The sequence below is a fragment of the Oryctolagus cuniculus genome, chromosome 12, assembly GCF_051225735.1.
Source record: "Oryctolagus cuniculus isolate XC-2025 breed Fujian yellow rabbit chromosome 12, ASM5122573v1, whole genome shotgun sequence".
Lineage (NCBI taxonomy): Eukaryota > Metazoa > Chordata > Mammalia > Lagomorpha > Leporidae > Oryctolagus > Oryctolagus cuniculus.
Window position 1 is genome coordinate 55,692,742 of NC_142878.1, and position 12,379 is coordinate 55,705,120.

At 39.5% G+C, this 12,379-nt stretch overlaps 1 protein-coding gene, 1 non-coding gene and 1 pseudogene across 2 annotated transcripts; 1 reads left to right on the forward strand and 2 right to left on the reverse strand.

Annotated features, from left to right (window-relative positions):
- Positions 1 to 238: 238 nt before the first annotated feature.
- Positions 239 to 1,204, reverse strand: LOC100357414 (olfactory receptor 4F3/4F16/4F29-like). The gene has a single exon (XM_089311006.1). The coding sequence runs from the start codon at positions 1,202 to 1,204 to the stop codon at positions 239 to 241; it is 966 nt and encodes a 321-aa protein (XP_089167132.1).
- A 7,169-nt stretch (positions 1,205 to 8,373) lies between these two features.
- On the reverse strand, positions 8,374 to 8,480 carry LOC127483867 (U6 spliceosomal RNA). Its single transcript, XR_007910661.2, has one exon. It is a non-coding gene; the product is annotated as a U6 spliceosomal RNA (small nuclear RNA).
- Positions 8,481 to 10,409: 1,929 nt separating this feature from the next.
- LOC100357158 (complex I assembly factor TIMMDC1, mitochondrial pseudogene) lies at positions 10,410 to 11,123 on the forward strand (annotated as a pseudogene).
- The last annotated feature ends 1,256 nt before the right edge of the window (positions 11,124 to 12,379 follow it).

Sequence of the window (12,379 nt, forward strand, 5' to 3'; positions counted from 1 at the left end):
GTATCAGCAAGCACTACCACCAAAGATTTCAATAACACACACAAACAGAACATTCCTAATGAGAGTTGACTCATCTCCATGCTTTCAGGGCCATTAGAGCAAGCACTCCTCATGATAAACTTGCCAGATCAGAAGAGAGCCCATATGGAGAGATTTCACAGTGGATATTGAAAACATTCATTTAACTGAAAATACATATGGAGTGCTTAAATGGGTTAATTTCCACGAAGAGTCAAAATTAATCTGAATTTCCTGCTCTGTGCATGAAAGAACTCTTTCTGAATCTTAAAGCTTTAACAAACAGTCTCTGCATGGCCTCCTTCATTTCTTTATTTCTAAATGTATAAATGACAGGATTCATAAAAGGAGTGATAAGGGCATCAAAAATAGCTAAAAATTTGTCTATGGGTAAGGTAGGGAATGGCCACACATACACAATAATGCAAGGTCCAAAGAAAAAAACCACAACAGTAACGTGAGCTGAGAGTGTGGAGAGGGCCTTGGAGCAACTACCTGAAGAGTGCTTACGAACCGTGACCAGGATGAAGATGTAAGACGCAATCAAGATGAAGAAGGTGCCCAAGGAGATGAAACCACTGTTGGCAGTGACCAGAAACTCCAGCCTGTATGTGTCTGTGCACGCAAGTTTGATGAACCGAGGAAAATCACAATAAAAGCTATCCATCTGGTTGCTGCCACAGAAGGGGAGGTTCACCACAAAAGCCAGTTGGGCCACAGAGTGGATGAGCCCAATGGTCCAAGCAACAGCCAAGAGAGAAGTGCACATTCTGAGGCTCATGATGGTCAGGTAGTGGAGGGGCTTACAGATAGCCACGTATCGGTCATAGGCCATGACTATCAACAGCACCATCTCTGTCCCCCCAACAGTGTGAATGAAGAACATCTGAGTGATGCACCCTTTCAAGGAGATGGCTTTGTGTTTTCTGAAAAGGTCGTAGATCATCTTTGGGGTTGCAATGCTGCAAACACCTGTATCAATGAATGAGAGATTCGCCAGCAGGAAATACATTGGGGAATGTAAGTGATGGTCTGAGATGATTGTGAGCACAATGAGAAGGTTCCCCAGCATACTTGCTATATAAAATGTTGTGAAAAACAGGAAGAGGAGAATCTGAATCTCCCAAGAACTGGTGAGTCCCAGCAACAAGAACTCAGACACCACTGAGTGATTTCCTCCATCCATCAACTTCATATGTAAGCTCACCCTGAACACAGAGAGAAAAAACAGTTTTAATTTCAAGAGTCATCCTAGCTGTAGAATGATGATTCAATGTCAAAAGCTAAAGATTACATGCCATGTCACACAGGGTTTACATGGTACAAAACTCAAAGAATCATCCCCAGAATTTTTTCCATGTCTAGACCTTTGGTATTTAATTCTGTAGTCTCAAATTTAGTTGGCTCTAGTGCACAATGAAGAAGGAAGATGTAAACAAAGGCTTGTAAGATTTTAAGAAGAGGTATATCAGAAGGTAGGAAAGACTGATATTTCCTAATTTCTACATGCAAAAATGCCACAGAAGACAAATGTAATAAAATGAAGAAGTTATCTATTTTTGTATGCTATATGTAGCCACATTTTCTGTAGCTTTTTACTGAAATGTTCTGAGTTTCTAGGTTTACCAAACTGTCATTAGCAAAAAAAAGTAACATTTTCTTTTTTAATTTTTGCTCCTTTGGAAATCCTATTCCTGAGAATTTACCAATTCAAAATGAAATCGACAGATGAAAGAATTATCTGTAGTCCCAAGTTCACCGCAGCTCAATTCACAATAGCTAAGCTATGGAATCTACCCAGATATCCATCAACTGGTAACTGGATAAAGAAATTATGGTATATTACACTATGAAATACTACTTAGTGATTTAAAAAATGAAATCCTGTCTTTTTCAACAAAATGGATGAAACTGGAAACCACTATACTTAGTGAAATAAACGTGTCCCAAAAAGACAAATATTGTATGTTTTCCCTAATTTGCGGTAACTAACAAAGTACCTAAAATGTAATGTATTGGAGTGAAATTGACATTTTGAGATTCAATGATCATTTACAGCCCTTGTCTCTACCTTTGAGGAAGAGTGTTGTTTTCTTTATACTATTTTGAACTCATTTTTAGTGTAAGATTAATCTTATGAGTATAAAGTAAACTTAAAGTAGATAATTATAAAAACTAAGAGACTAATAAGAGAGAAAGGAAACCAAAAGGGTTGAAGCGTGAGTGAGGGAAAAGGTAGGGTGATAAGTATCGCTATGAAATTTGTATACCTTAATTACATTTTTTTTAAATTGCTGCTTTGATTAAGATGGTATTCACTTCATTACTCCCTTATTAACATGGAAGTCCTACTATGCTTTTCTATTATTTCCATGGTTACCATCCCCTCTCCATTGACATATTTCTTCACTCCTATTTTACAGTAAGATAATAGCTATTTCCCCTATCAAAATGTTTTATTTCCTTCTTATTTTCTATCAATGCCAACTAAGATAAAACCTTAAGAATACTCCCGCCTTCCTTTTTAAATTAATTTAGTTCCTAATTATCCTCCTAAAAGTACTATTGGTTTTACACATTATGCCTATTGAATCTATCCTATTTGCTTTTCTTTCATGAATTATATCTCATTTGCTTTATTATTTATTTATTATACCTGCTTTCAAATATCTTTTACTTCACATCTTCTAGACTCAAATTTGAGTTTCAAGAATTATCATTCTCTTTTTAAATTCATCTTCTGAATTGTTCAGATCCAGAAGGTCTTAAATCTCATTACATGCTACTATTCTATTTTGTTGAGATTAGCATCTGCTTCTTCTCACAGCCTGTAGCAAAGATCATTTACACACACACACACACACACACACTCATACACATACACACACAAACTAGTACCATTCAAAAAATGTTAAATGGATCTTATTGCTTCTAGAATTATAAATTTTTAATCTAGAAAATGTACTGCTATAAATCGGCTCCATATAGTATTTCCAGTATTCAATCTTTATATATTCCTACATTTAAGATATATTTCATCCCCCATAATAGTATCTGCTTCACTCTCCATCAGTGACCTGTTCCTTAACTCTTTGCAGTCTTGACAGTTGTCCCCTCTCCCTGGCAAAACTGGTCTCAGGAGAATCACCAAAATCTGGTAGCAGCTAAATCTTCATCCTCATAACCTCTCTTCTCACTGCTCATTATTTCCTACTTTGAGAAACATTCCAAACAGAAGGTGCAAAGGCATTGTCATCTTTGGCTATTGGCAATATATATTCCACAGGCTGGACCTAAAGAAGATACTTCTTCAAAGTATTCTAACTAGAGTCATTAACTTAAGGAAAAACATAAATGACCATAGCTTAGAGACTACAGGGAAGATCATGCCTATTGCCTTCCTATTTTTTATCAATGCCAACTAAGATAAAACCTTAAGAATATTCTCACTTCCCTGTTTAAATTATTTAGTTTCTTATTATCCTTCTGAAAGGACTATTGTATAGTGCACAGCTTAACTTTAAATATGCAAATAAAACCTGCTTTGGCATTCTCTTGAGTGATTCATAAATGGTTTAAATGGTTTCCTTCACCCCTCTCCAAACCCTCAGATACAATTAACTTAGGATGGTTATTTAACACTATTAACTTCTGCTAAATCCTCTGGAGAGGTGAAATCATTATCTACTAGATACTGATCTCTGTACTTGTGAAGGCATTTCAAAGGAGCGATCACCTGAATCTACTGATCAATAGCCCAGCTGCATGATTTTTCCTGAGAGGCAGAGAAACAGAGAAAATGAAAAATCCACACAGACGACGGCTCCTATCTGCTGGCTCAATCCCCAAATGACCCCAAAATCCACAGCTGGACCAGGACTGAGGCCAGAGGCAAGAGCAAAAAAAAAATTAATCTTGGTCTTCCTTGTATGTGGCAGGAACCAGATTATCTGGACATGACCTCTGCCTCTAAGGGTCTGCATTAGCAGAAAGCTGCACTCAGGAGCAGGAGCACTGTAATGTGGATGTGGACATTTTAACCAGCATCTCAACCACTAAACCAAACACAACCTCAGCCACATAATTTTTTTAAGTAACAATTCACTTCTCCTTAGTTTATGATATATAAAATAATTAAAATTTTATTATTAATGATACCTCCTGTCTCAAATCATTTTAATATGTTAGTGGTTCTTCTCTGACCAAGTTCACTAGCTACACATGAGTTTTTTAATGTGCTAATAAATCTGCATTATGAAACTTTATAAGGGCATGTCTAACTATAAATATAATCTAATTATTTCCTAAGTCATATTTCTCTTAGTTCTGATCTCATATTGGCCTTCAAAACATTAATATTATAACACAGTTGTATTATATCCTCTAAAAATCAACATATCATATATTGGAAATCTAAGGGTCTGACTATTAGCACTATGAGTTATAAAATCATCTAAATTGATAATGTGGGACCAGTGCAGTAGTGTAGCAGGCAAAGCTGCCACCTGCAGTGCCAGCATCCCATATGGGCACCAGTTCTAGACCTGGCTGCTTCACTTCCAATCCAGCTCTCCAATATGGCCTGGGAAAGTAGTAAAAGATGGCTGAAGTCCTTGAGCCCCTGCATCCACGTGGGAGACCTGGAAGAAGCTTTTGGCTCCTGGCTTCGGATCTGCCCATTTCCTGCCATTGTAGCCAACTGGAGAGTGAACCAGCAGATGGAAAACCTCCCTCTTTCTCTGCCTCTCCTATCTCTGTGTGTACCTCTCTTAAATAAATAATAAAAATACATATTAAAAAATAAATTGATAATGTTCCCATTCTGTGACATAATTGCAATTAAGACAACTTCTTTATGTTCTTTCCTACTATAAATGCTGCTGTTTATTTGTTATTTTTTATTCATCATTTTCTCCAGTATAGAAATATCAAAAATTATAACATTAATTTGCCATTTCCCTAGAAATCTACAGTCTCTAAAAATTTTTGTATCTTTCCTGAAAAATAGCTGAAGAAGAATGTAAGAAAGATAATATGATTCATATTTTGCAGATTAGAGGACTCAGAGAAGTTAAATGATTCACCTGATTTTGCATAGTGAAATATCAAAACAAACCCAAGTCTTGCAATTACTTTTCAATGCAAGTGAGTGAAAAAAGGCCTTAAAAGATATCAAAATTTTATGAAGGGACTATGGGTGATTATCTTCTTTTCATTCAAGTTTTACTTATAAATTTTCTATTGGGCACATGCATTTCTCTTCAGGGAAAATATTAAAAGACAAGTTGGTTCCAGCTACCAAGTGTTCTTTATTACACTGTTCTGTAAATCACAGACAACCTAAAGTCAAGGATAATTTTCAGGGACATGAGGAAGTTTCTCTATCTCTCAGAGTATCTGAATTTCACGGGAAGTAAAATGGTCCCTTGGTGGCTTCACCTCATCTTTAGTTCCTCTACTGTCTCTTTTTTTTTTTTTTTTTTTTTTTTTTTTGACAGGCAGAGTGGACAGTGAGAGAGAGAGACAGAGAGAAAGGTCTTCCTTTGCCGTTGGTTCACCCTCCAATGGCCGCCGCTGCAGCCGGCGCACCGCGCTGATCCGATGGCAGGAGCCAGGATCCAGGTGCTTTTCCTGGTCTCCCATGGGGTGCAGGGCCCAAGCACCTGGGCCATCCTCCACTGCACTCCCTGGCCATAGCAGAGAGCTGGCCTGGAAGAGGGGCAACCGGGACAGAATCCGGCGCCCCGACCGGGACTAGAACCCGGTGTGCCGGCGCCGCAAGGTGGAGGATTAGCCTATTGAGCCACGGCGCCGGCTTCCTCTACTGTCTCTTGACTTACTGCCATCCACTCTTACTCAGGTATCTTCTACCTTCCTACCACCCTCTGACTCTCTGAAGTCCTCTTCTGTATCATTTTTTCACAGATACAGTCTTCTCCAAGTTCTTAGCCCATAGAATTATCCTTTCTGGATCCTTTCCAATTAAACTGCTTACATATTGAGAAAGTTCAATATAAGGGGTTATAAGAAAAATCAGTACAGTTGCCTGATTTTATCTAAAACAGACTCATCAAATTTATATTTTAGTCACAGATATTCCTAACCATGCTGCTTCCCGACTATTCCAGGCTATTCCAGGCTACTACAACACTCCAATTCTCACATTGCCCTCCTTGCACACCAAGGAGGAAATCAGCAACTCAAATTCCAAAATATTGCCTGTACTTGATTTAGCTCCCTCTGGTAAAATTCACATATCAAAATCCAGTTTATAGTATTTCATCCTTCAATGTTGCTTAGATAAAGAAAAATGTCTAATCTTCTCTGAGCCCTAGGAATGACTCATGATCAATGAGGAAAATTTCATTAATATTGCTGCCAAGTAAATGCAATGAAAACCAAAACTCTCTTACCTGAGTTATTAGATGATAGAATCTAATCAATTCTTATCATATGGTGGATCAACCCCCCAAAATTTTGCCAGAAGATAAACAGCTTCAATCACATACAAACTAACATTTCTAAAAAGAAAGATAAGAATTCACTGGACAAATGCTGAAAGCAAAATGACAGAAGTTGAAACTGTTTATAAAACAGGAATTGAAAGCTTCAGAATTTATCTGCCATGAAAAACTAGATGAGAATGCAGAATAAGGTTACAGCAAAGAACAGAAAGGATGAAAATATTGTGCGGATCCATCCTCCCAGAATATCATCTTCTAGTCAAAATTCCACCCTGCTTTCTAGGGTGTTTAGTCTTTACTTCTCTCAAAAAAATCTCCCTTAGTATCATTAGCAAAATCCATAACCGCCTCATCTTCATACACTTCTTTCTCCATTCCTTGTCCAGAATACATATACAAAAACATGTCAAATAAGAATTAAACTGCAGATTATATTAAAAGGAGAAATAATTACTGAGAAAATGACTGGAGACATTAACTCTCCCAGGAGATGCTGGATGAATGTCCAGTCTGCTAAACTGTCAAACATTGCCTTTACATACATTTTACATGATAGCACTTGAATCACATGTGTTTTTCTAGAATCCAAGAAGCATCTCACATTCTGACAGAGATTGTAACTGCTTCCAAAACAAAGAGGCTGATGTTGTTTTTCTCAAGTAAATCAGATTCTAATTAGGAACCTTGGTACTGGTGACCAATGATACTACTGAGTCAGGGGAACAGCTTGTCCTTCCTTGATTAGATTTTTCCTGGGAACAATACCTCAGAGTCCCTCTGATTTTCACCCAGGGAATAAAAAGGACAAGGGAACAGAAGAAAGAAATGTATCTTTAAATTTAGCAATTTCGATTTTCTACATGCTTTGCAGCCCCACAAGGCTCAAACCATAGGACCACAGACTACAGAAATCTTATATCAGAAGGCACTGTCAAGTTAAAAGTGTGGGGCATAGCGGATTAAGCCACCTGCAACACCAGCATCCCATGTGAGTGCCAGTTTGAGTACTAGCTGCTCTACTTCCTATCCAACTCCCTGCTAGTGTGCTGGGAAGGCAAAGGAGGATTGCCCAACTCTTTGGACCCCTGCACCCACGTAGGAGACCTGGAGAAAGCTCCTGGCTCCTTGCTTCAGCCTGGCCATGCTTGGCTGTTGTGTCCATTTGGAGAGTAAACCAGAAAAATGGAAGGGATTCATTCTCTCTCTCTCTCCCTTTTTTTCTCTTCCCCTTTCTTTCTCTCTCTCTTCCCCCCTCCCTATAGTAGAATTATGTCAGAAAGTTTTTAAATAAGTAAATCTCCGTCACAAAAGCCTTCCTTCACCAATTTTATGGGCATTTTTTTTTTGACAGGCAGAGTTAGACAGTGAGAGAGAGACAGAGAGAAAGGTCTTCCTTTTTCCGTTGGTTCACTCCCCAAGTGGTGGTTAAGCATTGCACTGATCCGAAGCCAAGAGCCAGGTGCTTCCTCCTGGTCTCCCATGCTGGTGCAGGGCCCAAGCACTTGGGCTATCCTCCACTGCACTCCTGGGCCACAGCAGAGAGCTGGACTGGAAGAGGAGTAACCAAGAAAGAATCCGGCGCCCCAACCCGGGGTACCGGCACCACAGGCAGAGGATTAGCCTAGTGAGCCACGGCACCGGCCCCTTCACCAACTTTAATAAGAGGTCTTCACATTGGTATTTCTCTTTTTTTTAACTTTTATTTAATGAATATAAATTTCCAAAGTACAGCTTATGGATTACAATGACTTCCCCCCCATAACGTCCCTCCAACCCGCAACCCTCCCCTTATCCACTCCCTCTCCCCTTCCATTCACATCAAGATTCATTTTCAATTCTCTTTATATACAGAAGATCAGTTTAGCATACATTAAGTAAAGATTTCAACAGTAAAAATATGGAACGCTTCACGAATTTGCGTGTCATCCTTGCGCAGGGGCCATGCTAATCTTCTCTGTATCGTTCCAATTTTAGTATATGTGCTGCCGAAACGAGCACCACATTGGTATTTCATAATCATGACCTTTCCCGCTGAAGTGGAGCAGCCAGGAATTGAACTGGCACCCATATGGGATGCCAGCACTGCAAGCAGCAGCTTTACCCACTACATCACAGTGCCAGCCCCCGTAAAGTTAATTTTCTGTGCTTGTACTCCAAAGTTCCATTCTGTGACCTGAAATTCTTTGCAGCCACTCCATGCCATGATACAGACCAGAACTGTCAGTTCTTAAAGGTCACTATGCATGTCAGATATAAAAGAGTTTACAAGTTTTACCAAAATGTGAAATCAAAATACCCAAGATAATACAAACATCAAGATTTCATCACCTCTATACAAGAAATATGGAGAGAAAAGAAGTCCAACCCCCATACAGGAGGTGGTTCCTGAGAACAGGCACATCATCGATGCACATTAAAGAAAGGCTTTGTGAGGGAGACTCTGGAGGGAAGAGGAGGCTCAATGCCCAGAGACTAATTAGCAGGTGAGGAATAAAACAAAGGATAAGCCACTGAAATAGGAAAGGAAGGGACAAGTAAATGCAATATTGAAAAGAAGAGTAGGCTGGATTTTAGTGGATGGGAGCAGAATTTAGGTATATCTTCCAGAGTCCTATCTTGAAAAGACTGGATGGCACCCTCAATTTAGGGAAGAAATGCAGAAGAAACAGTTTCAAGGGAAAGCAATAAGTTACATAAAACTTATATGTGGACTTTCTCTTTCAGTTATGTCATTTGGAGTTCAACAGAGAATTCAGGACCAGTATTTGAAATTTGGAAGGATATTTCATGACATGCAATACTTAGGATAAAATATTTAACACTAAAGGCAAGAACAACAATAGTTGCTACCACAACAACAATAGTTGCTACCACAACCTTTTAGCTAAGAGTCAGTAGCAGATTTGCACAGGGGAAAGGGAATGCTTTGTCAGAAATATTAATTTCTGCTTTTTGCCTTATTCTTTTATTAACAATCTATTGCAGCCATCACAAGGATTGCTAGAACTCAGGAGTGGACCGACAGTTTCCTAACACATTGTATAACCCACCTTTAAATAACAGTATGTTCATGTGGCACATGCCTGCACAAGTTACATAACTCAGAGAGAATAGGAAGATAACTCTTTGAATACTTACTAACACTATTTATAAATATGATTTTTTAATTATTACATATATCATATGGATGGGTTAATATACAGTTTGGCACATGCTCATTCGGACTTACCCCTAATGGTAGAGCTAGAAATGTGCCAGGGGATTCCAATTCAATGCCATCTTACTTGTTAAAGTGACAAGTTTAAGTTCATAATTGATCAAAAAGTTAAGATTAAGTGTCAAAGGGATTACATAAATAAGGCCAGTGTCTGAAAATAATACTTGTTAGAATTAAATGGGAAGCAGGATACACAGCAGACTCATAGAATGGCAAAAGCCCTAAACAGCACTCTGGCATCAGAATCTGCCCTTAGGCATTCAGATCTGGCTGAAAAGCCCATGAGAGCATTTCAGGTATGGAAAGCCAAGACACTCTGGTGGAAAAAAAAAAAAAAATGACCTAAATGAAAGATCTCTGTGAGTGAGATCCCAGCGGAAAGAATAGGGTTATCAAAGAAGGAGGTACCTTTCTCTGAATGGAGGAGAGAACTTCCACTTTGATTATGGCCTTGTCTGAATAAGATCAGAGTTGGTGAAATCAAGAGGCTTCCATAGCCTTGGCAGCTCATGACAAGAGCCTAGGGTGATTACTGACATCATAAATAAGAGTGTCAATTGTTAAATCAACAACAGGAGTCACTGTGCACTTACTCCCCATGTAGGATCTCTGTCCTTAATGTGTTATACTAGTGTCCTAGGGCTTCCAAAGTGAGAGCCTGTCATGAGGACAACCATGTGCAGTACTGTTGCGGCGGTTGTGCCAGCGGATTAGCCCGGGTTTCGTGCATGAGTCACTCACTCACTCCTGCAGTTATCCTCAGTCCATCACATGTCACCTGCTGGCGGTCCTGGGGCCTTGAGCGCCCAAGCGTGTCTGCCCCAAGATCGGGAGAGGGCAATGGAGGTGCCGCCGCCGGCTCCGTGGAGCTTCCTTTACCGAACCCTGGGTCCATTTCCCCGAGTCTTTGCGGCTGAGAATGTGGCTGCCGATTCGGAAGCCCTGGCAGAGAATGGGAAGCTGCCTTCCTACGTCCCCGAACGCTATTACCCGGAACCGGATGGGACCGTCTCCGGGAGCTGTTGTTAAAGAGTAAAATGAACAGCAGAGGACGTCAAAGGAGCTTGAGAATATCTATAGGGCGGCAATTTCAGCAGGCATCATTGGCTGGGCTTATGGTAGAATACCAGCTTTTATTCATGCTAAAAAAATGCTACATTGAGCAGAGCCAGGCACAAATTTATCACAACCGGTTTGATGCTGTGCAAAGTGCTCACCCCGCTGCCACGCGAGGTTTCGTTCGGTACGGCTGGCGCTGGAGCTGGAGACCCGCGGTGTTCGTGACCATATTCAACACAGTGAACACTAGTCTAAATGTGTACCGAAATAAAAATGCCCTAAGCCATTTTGTCATTGCAGGGGGTAAGACATCTTTGTTCTTGCTCACATTTTTCAGTCCCACATGTGGTTTAGAAAATATGTAAGGATTTATAAATCGGAACTGCTGAATTCATTGATTGGCTTCCCAACCACTTCATTCAGTGTTCTTGAAAAGATACTTAAGAAAAAGCAAAAAAAGGGGAGGGTTGTTGGTGGGAGGGACGGTATGGGAGGGGAAGCCATTGTAACCCATGAGTCGTACTTTGGAAATTTATATTCATTAAATAAAAGATAAAAAAAATAAAAAAAAATGTGTTATACTATGCAAATTAACAGTAAAACTACTACCCAAACAGTACTTTATACTTTGCATGTCTGTGTGGGTGCAGTCTGTTGAAATCTTCACTTAGTATATATTAAGTTGACCTTCTCTATATAAAGATAATTGAAAATGAGTTGTGATGAAGAATGGGGTGGGAGAGGGAGTGGGAGATGGGATGGTTGCGAGTGGGAGGCAGGTTATGAGGGGTAAAAGCCGCTATAATTCAAAAGTTGTACTTTGGAAATTTATATTTATTAAATAAAAGTTAAAAAAAGAAAAATATAATTATTCTTTATAAATTTCTAACCCTTTCTGTATAGACAGTTTTTTAAAAAAGATTTATATATTTATTTGAAAGGCAAAGTTACACAGAGAGGGAGATGCAGAAGCAGGGGGAGAGAGAGAGAGAGAGATTTTCCACCCACTGGTTCAATCCCCAGATGACCCCAGTGGACAGGGCTGGGTGATGCTGAAGCCTGGAGCCAAGAGCTTCTTCTGGGTCTCCCATGTGGGTGGAGGGGCCCAAGCATTTGGGCCATCTTCCACTGCTTTCCCAGGCACATTAGAAGGAAGCTAGATCAGAAGTGGTGCAGTCAGGACTGGAACCAGTGCCCATATGGGATGTTGGCACTGCAGGCAGCAGCTTTACCTGCTACACCACAGTGCCGGCCCCTATAGACAGTTTTATAAAAGAATTTTAATTTCTACACCTTATACTTGTTTTTACTTAGGCATACATCTGGTTCACATGAAACATAAGACTTTGCATTTTTATTCATTTATTTGTAAATTAATGCCTTGCCTTTTTAACTCCATATAAAATTCCTGAGGCATCTCTATGATATACTCCAGTTTCATCTTCCACATCTAATAAAATCTCAAAACCTTAACTAGCTAGTACTAACTAAAACTCAGTGAGCAAATTCAGAAGATAAAATTTTCAAATTCTCAAAGCTGCCTAGGTAATTATCTTCATTTTGTTTATTTCTCCACATATAAAGACGCTGAGAAACTAAGAAGGCATGAATACAGGTACAC